Below are 14,222 nucleotides of genomic sequence, written 5' to 3'. Positions count from 1 at the left end.
ATGTGGCCTGTTTTAATCTGGCCTCCTGCCTGTTTTTGATAATAATTATTAGTGCAGTAACAGATTTGAGTAGTTTATATTATACAGGCATTATGAGCATTTGTTACACCAGTGATCGCTGTAACCCAGATACTTTCTCCTGCTTTGCCCCGTAGCTGAAGGAAGACCTGGCCTCTCAGGACGTGGACGAAGAGGGACACGAGGAAGAGGAGGAGACGACTGAGACCCCCGCACCCCACACCCAGTAAGACTTAAGTCTCGTTTCCATAGGAGTGGTATGGGATGGTGCGGTGTGGGCCCTGAGTGTTTCCACTGCATACCACCAAAGCGGACCACTGGAGGTACTAACTTCCAAAGGGGTATGGAACGTGTGAGACTTGGGACTGGCTCACAGGGGCTGTGCTTGTCACACCCCCATGCAGTCTTTGGAGGACCAGCAGCAGCTCCAGTTCCAGATTCCATGCTTCGGGTCCAGCTCCAGGTCCAGGGATAGGGCTCTGCTATGTGAACAACTGACCTCACCTCAGCATAACTAATATTATTAATAAATAAAATCTACATCGTACCTGATTTGTACTCTCATAAGGCTGATCTCAGCAAATCGCAGACATTTAGTGTTCCAAGTTTGTGACGCTGTGAGATGAGGCTAAAGCAAGTATAACATCAGTGTTTTGCATTTATTTAATTTATCTGCACCTCTACGCTGTATTTTGACCCATCTTCATTTAATACATTGGGTTTTGCTAGTGCTAGTTTCATTATACACTGCAAATGTAATATTTTTATTTTGGCGGGAGTAGTGTACAACGATAAACAGGAAACAGCTGGCTACGTCAGTTTAGCGAAGCATATCAGCTCAACATATAAGTTGCCGTCAGTGGAAATCCGGCGGTAAATCATAAGATCAAGTCAGAGTCTGGTGAGAAACTATTATTTTCAGTTTATGTCTGTTTTTTTACCATCTTAATGATGATTGTTCATGAGAGAAAGGTCGTGCATGCTGCTACTGGGTCCATGCAGTTATCGGAGCCAATTATATTAAACAATATTAAAATAGGTAAGGGTAAATCTGTAATGCCAATGTTTCCCCAAAATATGGAGCACTTCAGCTACATCAACCTTCACATGTATTACTCTCTTATTCTCTTATCAGCCCTTCTGCAAAAATGAGCTTATAAAAGAAAAGTGGATAGTGAGCGTTGAGTGTTTAATATGAAGTGGACAACAAAATATTTTTTTACTGAAGTCCGATCAAAGGATGTATGCCTAATATACCAAGAAACTATTGCGGTTTTCAAAGAGTACAGTATCAGCTGTCACTTTGCTTGCTCGCGTAGTTTGCATGCTTCATAGCAGTCAACGCAGGAACGGGCGGATACGGTTCAGAGGTTGGCAGCCAATTTACAAATTTAATTAATGCATTTGGAAAACAATTTGTACAATGAGCCTTGCATATTCATTCTTTGCTACATGTTATAGGCCAAATTTCTAATGTGATATATGCATATATACAAACGTGGACAAAATTGTTGGTAACCTTCAGTTAATGAAAGAAAAACTCACAATGGTCACAGAAATAACTTGAATCTGATAAAACTAATAATAAATAAAAAATCTATGAAATTTAACCAATGAAAGTCAGACATTGCTTTTCAACCATGCTTCAACAGAATTACTTAAAAAAATAAACTCATGAAACAGGCCTGGACAAAAATGATGGTACCCCAAGAAAAGACTGAAAATAACGTGACCAAAGTGACATGTTAATCCAAGGTGTGTCCATTAATTAGCATCACAGGGGTCTACAATCTTGTAATCAGTCAGTGAGCCTGTATATAGGGCTACAGGTCGTCACTGTGCTGTTTGGTGACATGGTGTGTACCACACTCGACATGGACCAGAGGAAGCAAAGGAAAGAGTTGCCTCAGGAGATTCAAAAGAAAATTATAGACAAACATGTTAAAGGTAAAGGCTACAAGACCATCTCCAAGCAGCTTGATGTTCCTGTGACGACAGTTGCACATATTATTCAGAAATGTAAGATCCGTGGGACTGTAGGCAACCTCCCTGGACGTGGCCGCAGGAGGAAAATTGATGACAAATCAAAGAGACGGATAATACGAATGGTAACAAAAGAGCCCAGAAAAACTTCTAAAGAGGTTAAAGGTGAATTTCAAGCTCAACAAATATCAGTGTCAGATTGCACCATCCGTCGTTGTTTGAGCCATAGTGGACTTAATGGGAGACGACCAAGTAGGACACCATTGTTGAAAACAAATCATAAAAAAGACAGATTGGAATTGGCTAAACTACATGTTGACAAACCACAAAGCTTCTGGGAGAATGTCCTATGGACAGATGAGACAAAAATGGAACATTTTGCCAAGGCACATCAGCTCTATGGTCACAGATGGAAAAATGAAGCATATCAAGAAAAGAACACTGTCCCTACTGTGAAACATGGAGGAGGCTCTGTTATGTTCTGGGGCTGCTTTGCTGCATCTGGCACAGGGTGTCTGTGTAGGGTACAATGAAATCTCAAGACGATCAAGGGATTCTAGAAAGAAATGTGCTGGCCAGTGTCAGAAAGCTTGGCCTCAGTCATGGGTCTTGGGTCTTGCAACAGGACAATGACCCAAAACACACAGCTAAAAACACCTAAGAATGGCTAAGAGGAAAACATTTGACTATTCTAAAGTGACCTTCTATGAGCCCTGACTTAAATCCTATTGAGCATCTTTGGAAGGAGCTGAAACATGGCATCTGGGAAAGACAGCCTTCAAACCTAAGGGCACCATCGTTTTTGTCCAGGCCTGTTTCATGAGTTTATTTTAGTAAGTAATTCTGAAGCATTCTTGAAAAGCAATGTCTGACTTTCATTGTTTAAATTTCATAGACTTTTTATTTATTATTAATTTTGTCAGATTCAAGTTATGTCTGTGACCATTGTTAGTTTTTCTTTCATTAACTGAAGGGTAGCAACAATTTTGTCCATGTCTGTATATATCCTGGCCCGGCCCCTCTGTCAAATTTTAGAACCCATTGTGGTCCTTGTGTCAAAACCTTTGCCCATCCCTGGCTTATACTAATACTACTAATACTACAGGTATGAGGTCTCATTTATAAAACTTTACATGGAATTCTTACTGAAAGTGTACGTAGGGGCAAAACACAAATTTCCACAAACGTCCTCAAACTTGGTTATTTCATATCTCTTGTCTCTAAACTTTGGGCTTCAGGACTTTCAGAGTTTTTGGAACAGAATGCTTATTTTGATGTAAAGTTATCTTTTTATAGATCACCAACTTGACATGGAAAGTAACTTATGTAACATTTTTCTACATTTTCACTCTTAATAAATCAGACCCCTGGTCTCTGGTCTAACTCTAGTCTCTGGTACCAGGTCCTCAGAGGCCCCAGTCTTGGACCCAGAGCCTGTCTTGGAGCTGAGGACAGTCCGGCAGCAGTTGGACTTTCTCCGTAAACACCTGACACAGACAAAAGCACTGGAGGTTACGGAGCCAGTGACACTGTCCCTGAACACAGCGCACAAGAAGAGACTGCAACAGCAAATACAACAGGTACAGTAAATACTACTACTACTTCAGTGCACAAGAACAGACTTGAACAACAGATGCAATAGGTACTACTACTACTACTACTACTACTACTACTACTACTGCAGCGCACAAAAGTAGACTTCTACAGCAAATACAACGAGTACAGCAAATACTACTACTGCTACAACTACTATTGCTACTACTTTAATTGGCACGACTACTAGTACTACTACTACTATTATTGCTGCTATTGTTACTGCTACTTTAACTGGCATGACAACTACTACTACTGCTACTATTACTGCTGCTATTGTTACTGCTACAACGACGACTACTACTGCTACTACTTTAACTGGCATGACGACTACTACTACTGCTACTATTACTGCTGCTGTTGTTTCTGCTACGACTACTATTGTTACCTTTATTGCTTATCTGACCATGTGTGTCTGCAGCACGTCCAGCTCCTGACCCAAATCCATCTGCTCTGTGCCCCAGTGCCCAGCCTCCAGACCCAGGCCCACACCACCAGGCACTTTCTGGTGAGGACCAGACCAGTTCTAAACCTGGTCTAAAGTGGATCTAAATCACAGACTGTATAAAAAAGTGGACTAAAGGCCAACACACAGCTGAGCCCATGCATCAACACAGACACATCTCTTGCAGATGTTCAGCCTCTCCTCACAGAGCAGGGAGTCACAGAGTAGAGACTGTTTATACTCACTGCAGAACTGCAAAATGCCTCATGTGTTTTCAGACACTGCGCCACGTCCCAATTCAACAAACTCCAATTGATGAGCAGGGTCGATCTCTAGTGTCTGTACATTCAGAAAATAAGGCAGGTGGCAATTTTGCCACACGTCAAAGCACCTTGGTGTGCGTTGGCTTTAAGTGAGTGTGATGTCACTCACAGCATTCGGCCCCATATGAAGGTCATCAAAGCTAACAGTTATAACGGCTAATTTGGAGAAGACACTTAGCAAAGCTGTCAATCAGACCTGTTGCTAACGCTAGCAGGAGCAACCTCGGGGTAAGAAGGTATCTGATTGGTTTGTTATTAATATTCATATCTTGATTTAGGGACACAATTAAGGTGTCCATTAGGATTACCAAAATGGTTTCTATTTGCTAAATGCCAGAATAATGAGAGAAGAAGATTTTTTTTAAATAAAAATGTTCTTTACTTTCTTCAAAGTCAGAAGTTTACATACAGTAAGATTACTATGCATTTACACAGTTTAGGAAAACCCAGATGATGATGTCACGTCTTTGGAAGCTTCTGGTTTTGTTTTACATTTTATGTTCATTAGAGACACACCTGTGGATGTATTTGAAGGCACACCTGAAACACACTCTTTGTGTAACATTATGGGAAAGTCAAAAGAAATCAGCCAAGATATCAGGAAGAGAAGTCTGGTTCATGCAATTTCCAGATGGCTGAAGGTGCCACATTCATCTGTTCAAACAATTCTACAACAAGTATACAGACCATGGGAATGTCCAGCCATCACATCGCTCAGGAAGGAGACGGGTTCTATGTCCCAACGTGCTTTGGTCCAAAATGTGCAGATCAACCCAAGAACAAAAGCAAAAGACCTTGTGAAGATGCTGCTGAAACTGATAAGAGTCTGTCAGTATCTGAAATGGACTGAAAAGCCAGGAAGAAGCCATTACTCCAAAAGAAATATAAAAAAGCTAGATTACAGTTTGCAAATACACACTCACTCATCTTTGGAGACATGTCCTGTGGTCTGACAAAAGTAACATTGAACTGATTGGCCAGGGGAAGCTTGTAAGCCAACACCATCCTAACTGTGAAATACTGGGGTAGCAGCATCATGTTGTGGGGTTGTTTTGCTGCAGGAGGGACTGGTGCACTTCACAAAATAGATGGCATCATGAGGAAAGAACATTATGTGGAAATACTGAAGCAACATCTCAAGTCATCAGCCAGGAAGTTAAAGCTTGAGCACAAATGGGTCCAAATGGACAATGACCTGAAGCATACTGCCAAACTGTTGACAAAGAGGCTTAAGGATAACAAAGTCAATGTTTTGGAGTGGCCATCACAAAGCCCTGATCAGACCTGAAAAGGCATGTGCGAGCAAGGCGGCCTACAAACTTGGCTCAGTTACACCAGTTCTGTCAGGAGGAATGGGACAAAATTCCTGCCAACTTTTGTGAGAAGCTTGTGGAATGATATCCCAAATGTCATATACATCAAATATCCAAAAGTCAGACAGTTTAAAGGCAATGGTACCAAATACCAATGAAATGTATGTAAACTTCTGACTTTGACTTTCCGTCTCTCATTATTCTGACATTTAGCAAATAGAAATAATTTTGGTAATGCTAATTAACCTAAAACAGGAAAAGTTTAGTCTGATTTCGGGTCAGACACTGGGAAAAACGTGTATCTTTTAATATAGTGTATGTAAACTTCTGGTGTCAACTTCATATATAGTAATCAGCCCTTACAGTCCATCTGTATACAGTCTGTGGCTACAGGCCCTCAGTGGAAAAGGGGTATCTCTAGACCAGGGGTCACCAACCTTTTTTAAAATGAGAGCTACTTTATGGGCACTGAGTCATACAAAGGGCTACCAGTTTGAGACGCTCTTCTGAAATAACACATTTTCTCAGTTTGCCTTTAGTTATACATTATTAATAATGATAAATGATAATCATCTATGTGAACACACTGATCATGTTGCAAGACACTGATCACATTAATGATTTCTCAAAATAATTATCAACAATGAGCAAGGAGGGAAACATATCAGTATTCAGCACTTTAACTTTATTAATCTTAGTAATTGTTAAATTTCCAGATGACACATCACTACATCTCATAGGAAAAGTGTCCCATTTTCACTATCCATTCACAAACCTTTTTAACAAAACATAAATAATATACATTGCACCATGTTTCATAAAGTTATCGATTATGTAATGTTAAAGAAAAATAAGCTTACATATTTTTAAATAAATCTCGGTTGCGTTGTGTGACTTTTTCACTGGTGTCGTGAAAAAAGCCTTTTGTTTACCTAAAGCTGCGTTTAGCTCTGGGCTTGTTCTGCCCATAGTGCGCGTCCCCGTAGGGAGTGCGCGTCCCCGTGGGTAGTTAGTGTGGAGTTTTGTGAGACGTAGTGAATATGGCGTCATTTGACTATCTTAGTGAAGTGTCCCTCCACATTGTGTCGCTTTGCGGTCACCACAGTCGCTCCGCAGATGAGATACACGCAGGTTTCTTTTACAGTCTTAAATCGTTGTGAAAGTGATCTCTTTATTTTCTACCATGTTTTGGAGTAAGAAACCGCTTTCAGCGCATCCTCACAGCGCTCGCGAGCGGAGCACTGGTTTTGTCACGCGCACAATACTGACCTTGGAAGTGAGTAGGTCAAAGTTCACATTAACTTATCTAAACTTCACGTATAATGAACATATGTTTAAGATATTGTCATTTTTAAATCTATATAAACGCAAGGGTGATAAAAAAAAATAGCTACAGAATAAAATTAAATTTTAGATGCAGCTCATTAGTGAGTTGTGCTATTTTTAGAACCGGTCTGCGGGCGACTCATGTGGGGCTTGGGGGCGACATGGCGCCCGCGGGCACAGGGTTGGTGACCCCTGCTCTAGACTATGTGGGACAGTCTAACTCTGGTCTGGTTATGATCCAGGTGGAACTGGACTTCCTGGGTCAGGGGGCAGAGCTGGTGATGTCATCACGTGGTTTTTATGGACGTAGCAGCGCGTTCAGAGTGTGTAACCTCCAGGGGGCGCTACAGCTGCTGGAGGAAACCAGAGTCCAACCAATCAACTACACCGTCCCCAACCCCCGAGCCGACAGCAGAGGCCACAGTGAGGACTAAACCAGGACTAAACCAGGACTAACTTCTGAGCCAAATGAACCAGGTCTAAACCAGGTCTAAACCAGGTCTAAACCAGGTCTAAACCAGGTCTAAACCAGGTCTAAACCAGGTCTAAACCAGGTCTAAACCAGGTCTAAACCAGGTCTAAACCAGGTCTAAACCAGGTCTAAACCAGGTCTAAACCAGGTCTACACCACGACTACACCACGACTACACCACGACTACACCACGACTACACCACGACTACACCACTGCCCTTTCTCTCCTCTCTCTGTTTGGCTGACTCCTCCTCTTTCTGATTGGTCACAGTTAAGGTGCCTTCTCTCACTCTTGTCTCTGATTGGCTGTTGTAAAGGCATACCCACTGGTGCCGTTTCTGATAGGCTGACCCCTCCTCTCTCTAGTCTCTGATTGGCTGTAATTTAAGTTCGATCACTGATCCCCTCTCTGATTGACTGCAGTTAAATCGTACCCGCTGGTGCCTGCCGAGCTTGCCTGGTTCTTCGCCACACGCTCAGTCTTCCTCTACCCTGAGCTACTGCCCTGTGCCAGCCTGGACCCTGCGTGCTACTGCCCCCGGAGGAGCAACGCCTTCACTGCGGCCGAGGACTGGTAACTCTTTGTTTATTTAAGTTTAATTTAAATCAACAGTAGTCTGAGCAGAACAACAGCAGCTTCATCTCATTAACCATAATAATACATCTGAAACATTCTGTTATCATAATGTAATGTTAATGTGTTACCTGTTGTATTTTTGATGTCTTTAAAGTGCATATGTTTTGAGGATTCTAATTTTGACTTAATCTGGTAGGATAAAACCTGTTGTAAATATAAATGATAGTTTTACATAAATCAAGAAGTAATTTGTGAAGAAAAGTTGAAAAATGTATTGAAAATTATTGGAAGTAGTTCTGATCATTTATTTCACATTATTGCAACTAAGTAAAGGTGTTCTTCTGTTTTCATTTGTTAAATAATAATTTCTGTGTATATTAGGAGTTTTGGCCCAGTATGGAAAGTGGTTACTACGCAATAGTTATGGAATTCCCTATTGTGATGTCATGGTTGTGATGACAACCAGGAAGTAAGATTTCAATCCTAAAAAATAGGCAAACTCTGAAAAATAATTATACTTTTTTATTTTATTTTTTTTGTAAAATTTTAAATATAATGATTTTAAGTGTTTTTTTAATCAAAATGAGTAGTCGAGTTTGTCATAAGCACTTTAAGCCTTTGTAAATTGTCCTTGAGTGTCATGAAAGGGGCTGTAAATAAAACGGTTATTATTATTTATGTGGCTGTGTTCAAACTAAAGGCAGCACTGTCAGACCTCAGATCTGAGCACTCATTTGTACCATTTTTCACAACACTGTCTTAGCGGAACCTGTCTCTCTTACTCAAGTTGTACTTAAGAGTCTGGAGGCAACTTGGACTCTGGCCTGGAGTAGTAGTAGCAGCAGCAGTAATAGTAGTAAGAGTCATTGTAGTAGTAGCAGTAGTAGTAGTAGTAGTTGTTGCAGTAGTACTTACATGTCTATATTTGTATTATCTCCAGTCTCCTGGTGTTGGGTCTTAGGACTCTGGAGGGAACCTTGGACCCAGTGCGTTTGGTCTCAGAGTTTCTCGTGAGGAAGAATCTATGTCAGGTGCGTCGCCGCATTCTGCAGTGTTGTCGCCCCGGCAACAGTGACAACATCGTCAAGGTAACTTTCCCACTCTATCCACGTATCCCTTCACAACAGAAGCTTGTACGCAGACCGAGAGGTGGACTCACTGTGAGGCGGGGTGGGTGTAATGCAGACCTTTCAGCTGTTCTTCTGTATGTAACATGTTTTCTGTTATGTCCATATCCTGTTTTTTTAAATGAACATACCTAATCACCATGTTCTAAAGAGGAAGTGAGCAGGGATGTGATTCGGCTCCATCAACTCTTTCTCCAATTCACTTTCTATTGAAAAATCGTGGCCTCTCTGTGTAACTGCTGCTATCAGGCTCATCATTCTGACCTTAAAATGATGGCTTTAACCCGCACTACATGATCCTGAGGTTTTTATTTCACTATTTTGTTCTAAAATCATGATAGGAACTTTCATAACAGACCTCAAGGTCACAGTGTGAATGGAAAGAGGTGTTACCTTTGATGGTTGTGCTCCTGAATGATTGACTCTTTGGTTGCTATAATACTCGCGGTCAGAATTCCAAACATGGAACTGGGCTCCAGATTAGCCGCTATAACTGCTAGCCTTGATGAGCCTCATTTGGAGTCGAATGCTGTCACATTCCCTCAGGAACACTTCTTTGTACAGTCTATGGTATATTTATATGATGGGGTATAGTAAAAGCCAAAAGTAAAATCTCTCAACTGGACAAAAGTTGTGGAGTAAAAACGTTTCACTGCTCATCCAAGCTGCTTTTTTAGTTCAGATCAGATTGCTGGTGGACACTGCCTTATATATATCTGAAGGGAGGAGGTAACTACATTGAAACTGGAAACAGCTATTTGTGTACTATGGCATACTTCTTTATTCATACAACTCCTAATGGGTGCTTACACACCTATTGGCATCCTGTGTTCTGTTGTGTGTCTTATAGACATTCAGATCATTCAGCTGTTATCTGTGTCTTTCAGGCGTTCAGGTTCCAGAGAGTCGTGTGGCCGATGCCCAAAGCCTGCTCCCCTCAGACCGAACTGCGTCCCCCGATAGAGAGGGACGAGCGCTGTCTCCCTCTGTGGATCGCTGTAGGTCTTTCTACATCCTTTCCTATCTCTGTTGGCGAACAATTTTTGTTCAAATATATTTCTGAGTTTAACCGATTAATTTGTGCAGCATGTTTTTACATTTGTTGATTTGAAATGTGTCCTTCCTCTGTCTCATTTCCTCTTATATAGTGTAATTATAACGGAAGTAAAAGAAAAATTCAAATCTGTCAAATGGACAAAGTTGAAGGAGTGGAGCCATTTGACTGCTCATCCAAGCCGCTTCTTCAGTTCTGGTCAGATTACTGGTGGACGCTGCCTTATATCTGTCTGAAAGGAGGAGCTAACTACACTGAAACACACCTGTTGTTTACAGTTTCTGTTTGTAGGCTAGGTCTGTTGAGCTACACTCAACAGTGTAAACTGTGCCTGAGTCCTACTTAGCATAATTATTCAAGCCCCTAATGGGCGCGCTCACACCTATTAGCATACTGGCTAGCACTGTTGTTGTCTTTGTTTTGATTTGGGTCTGAGGATACAGTTATAAATAGGGGATAGATGATGTCTAAAGCCCTATTCCTGTTCAAGGAAAGATTGCCTTTCCTAACAAAAATCTGTACAGCTCTGTACCTCACTATCTTCAAAGGAGTGGTTAGTGTCTTTGAGATGGAGATGTACAGCAGACTGGGGTCCGGGGCTTCTCTTGTGACGGTGTTGGCTCATTCTCTTCTGGAGTGGCTGTTCAGTTTTTCCAGTGTAACACTTGCTGCACTCTTCACTACACTGAATGGAGTAGACCACATTACTTGGTTTGTATCTCGGGGTTTTGTCCTTTGGTTGAACCGGTTTCTGTGTTCAAGTGTTTCTGGGTTTCAAATAGACTGGAATTTCATACCTGCTGAAAATCCTCTCAGTTTTTCAGACACACCACCTGTGTAAGGAACAGTTCCACCTTTCCTTCTAGGTTCAGATTCCCTGTTGTCCTGTTTTTTAGCTCTCTTAGATCTTGAAGGCCTATTTTGGATATCCACAAGCCGAGAGGGCTTTCTCCACATGTTGTTCCTCTTTCACTTTTCCCTCTGTGTTTGTGGGCACCACTTGAGCTCTGTGTTGTAGAGTACGGATAACTCCGAGTTTGTGCTGCAGTGGATGGTGTGAATCAAACAGCAGGTATTGGTCAGTGTGTGTGGGTTTCCTGAAGACTTCTACCTGGAGACACCGGTCCTCTCCTGTAGTTACTACACAATGTAAGAAGGCCAGTTTTTTCTCCTCAGCCTCTTCCCGTGTGAACTTGATGTCTGGATCCAAAGCATTAATATGTGCAGTAAAGGGTTCCAGATCTTGAATTTTGATTTTAGTCCAGTTGTCATCCACATATCAATACCAATGTGTGGGTGGAGTGCCTGGAAATGAGGCCAAGCCTCCTGTTCAAATTGTTCCATGTTAGCCATAATAGGAGAGACCAGTTCGCCCATGGCACAGCCGTGGATTTCCTCTGAACTGGAAATATGTGATATTTAAACAAATTTCCAGCAGTTGGTAAATTTAGTCAGGTGACAGTTTAGTTCTCTTTTTTAGCTTAACATCCTGCAGTAGTCTCCTCCTTGCTGTCTCCACCGCTGCTGATGTAGTGATCTAAAAACATCATGGACATTACACTGGCATTGGTGCTTATTGTATTGTCATCAGCATGTTCTTGGCATTTTGTCCAGGGGCGGGCTTAATGTTCCACATCAATCTAAGCATGCAGCTAGCTGCTGGATGCTGTGTGATGTGATGTGTAATGTGTGAGTTCATTTCATAATCAGCAGATGTGATAATATAAGGATAATATTAAGGTTCAGCGACATTGACAGTATTTTTTGTGATCTGTTAAGTACAGTTAGCCTAACACCTTTATTAGTTAACTGTATTTAATGAATCACAATATAATTTGTGTGTTATTTTCTTTTGTCTAAAAATTACAGCTAATATTTCCAAGACCCTCTGGTAAACCAGCTAGTTAGTAAAATTGATCCTAATCCTAACCTTAACCTGACTGTGAAAAAAATATATTGACACGAATCACCATTTGCAGCATAGCCACTAACACAAAGTGGGTGTTTGTCGTAACTGTGTTTGGGGGATAAATGGTGACATTGATGCATCAACAATAAATGAAAAACAATGTGGTTTTGGTACAATTTTAGGTTTAAATTGGCTTTGTCTTGTCAAAGTTTTTTAGATCTGGCAACTCAGGTGAAAAGTATTCAAGTATTCAATTTATTTGTAGTCATTGTCACAAAAAGAACAACAAAATTATGTTTGGAGCATCCCATAAAGTACAATCCATATAAATACCCTTAAACCCCAGTGTAACATTGACCCAGTGTGGCTTCAGTGCAACATGAGACAGTCTTGTAGCAGCATGATGGTGTCAGTAAGGTGCACAAAAACAGGGACATACAGACAGGGACTTGAGAATAATGACAAAAATGCAACAATGCAACCAGTTCAGTGTTATTGAGAGTTGGATGTGGTTTTTGTCCGTGAGAGGGGGGCAGAGAGGGGAAAAGGAAAACACTGTTTAAAAGTGGGTTGCCATGGTTGCAATAGAATGTTAAGTCCCGCCTCCAGACAAAATGCCAAGCTTTTAAGGAGTCCCTGTGTATCTAACCTGTTTGTGTTTCCTCTGATATTTTTTGTCTTGACCTCTCACCCTGGTGTTTGTGTGTTTCAGTGACATTAGTTCTAACCTCCTGTCTGTTCTTGTGTCTCTCAGAGGAGTCTCCCGGTGCTGCACTCTGCCATTCGGCGCCTAAACTCCAAGGCTCCACCCCCCTCAAGCACACCCCGCCCCCGCTGCAGTCAGCTGACCCTGCTGCGCTCTGATTGGTCAGGACCATTTCCAGCAGGGACCAGTTTCCCACTGCGACTTCCCAAAAACGAACTTGAATTTCGACGAATTGGCTTCGTCCTACTGCACCCGCCCCCTGATAACCCTCCAATTACAGAGTCGCTGGGGGAGGGGACCTGGTCAGTCACGGAAGAGATGGAGAGGCGGCCAGTCACAGTGCGGGAGGAGGAGTTAAGGTGGTCAGTCACAGCACGGGAGGAGGTGGAGAGCCAACCAATCACAGAGCGGGAGGAGGCAGGAGGGCGGCCAATCAAAGAGCTGGAGAAAACGGGGAAATGGCCAATGAGGATGAAGGACTCGGACCACGCCTCTCAGCATGCAACAGGGCAGGAAGTAGACTCCCAGCATGCCCCAGGGCAGAGGCCAGAAAGTGATGTCACAGATGAGCAACAGGAGGAAGGAGTGGTGCGAGCGCAGAACGTCTGTGTGACCAACGGGAAACGTGTTGTGGTTTGGACCAGGTCAGACACAGGGTCAAAGGTCAGCTGTGTTTGACCTTTAGAGACAGGATTAAAGGTCAGAGCTGTGTTTAACCTTTAGACATGGGATCAAAGGTCAGGGCTGTGCTTGACCTTTAAACACAGGGTCAAATGTTAGGAGTTAGACGTGCTGGGAGAGACCTCTGACCCCACACACAGATGCAGTTCTGTGGCTGGTGTGGCTCTGATTGGTGTGGCTCTGACTGGTGTGGCTCTGACTGGTGTGGCTCTGTCAGGTGTGGCTCTGTCAGGTGTGGCTCTGTCAGGTGTGGCTCTGTCAGGTGTGGCTCTGTCAGGTGTGGCTCTGTCAGGTGTGGCTCTGTCAGGTGTGGCTCAGGGTCATAAATGAGGTTGTTTCTTGGTGAACTTGGCTGTTTTGTGCTGAGCTCAGAGACACTTATGACCCTGTGTGACCAAACACTTTCACACACTCAGATGTTCTTGCAGGTGTTTATTGTACAGAAATAAAATAGATTTATTTTATACAGAACTTTACATTTATGACACATTTACAGAACAGCAGTGGCTGATGGCTAACGCTAACATGTCCACAGGGAGGCGGACCGAGAGCTCCTATTGGCCGTTCAGAAGGGAGGAGCCAATGAGAAAACATTTAGAGCTGTGTCGTTGCGGCTTGGCAACAAGACGCTGGTGGAGGTACTTATTATCATAAATAAATGTATAAATAAATATATAGTATGTTATTTATAGTCA

The 14,222-nt window shown here is 42.3% G+C and overlaps 1 protein-coding gene across 6 annotated transcripts in view; it reads left to right on the top strand.

The window, feature by feature from the left end:
* Nucleotides 1–14,222, top strand: part of LOC117378356 (GON-4-like protein) — a 30,854-nt gene that overhangs the window by 15,992 nt on the left and 640 nt on the right. For 3 of the 6 annotated variants that reach the window (XM_055225164.1, XM_055225162.1, XM_055225163.1), the window contains exons 13-21: nucleotides 156–244; nucleotides 3,404–3,581; nucleotides 4,016–4,102; nucleotides 7,244–7,424; nucleotides 7,897–8,047; nucleotides 8,991–9,138; nucleotides 10,065–10,175; nucleotides 12,895–13,490; nucleotides 14,063–14,165. In XM_055225164.1, coding sequence (XP_055081139.1) covers nucleotides 156–244; nucleotides 3,404–3,581; nucleotides 4,016–4,102; nucleotides 7,244–7,424; nucleotides 7,897–8,047; nucleotides 8,991–9,138; nucleotides 10,065–10,175; nucleotides 12,895–13,490; nucleotides 14,063–14,165 — 1,644 coding nt within the window. The other 3 variants (XR_008648878.1, XM_033974944.2, XR_008648879.1) reach the window with 3 other exon arrangements.

The sequence above is a fragment of the Periophthalmus magnuspinnatus genome, chromosome 11 (assembly GCF_009829125.3).
Source record: "Periophthalmus magnuspinnatus isolate fPerMag1 chromosome 11, fPerMag1.2.pri, whole genome shotgun sequence".
In the NCBI taxonomy this organism is placed as follows: domain Eukaryota; kingdom Metazoa; phylum Chordata; class Actinopteri; order Gobiiformes; family Gobiidae; genus Periophthalmus; species Periophthalmus magnuspinnatus.
Note: the sequence above shows the minus strand (reverse complement) of the source record. Positions and strands in the feature narration are given on the sequence as shown.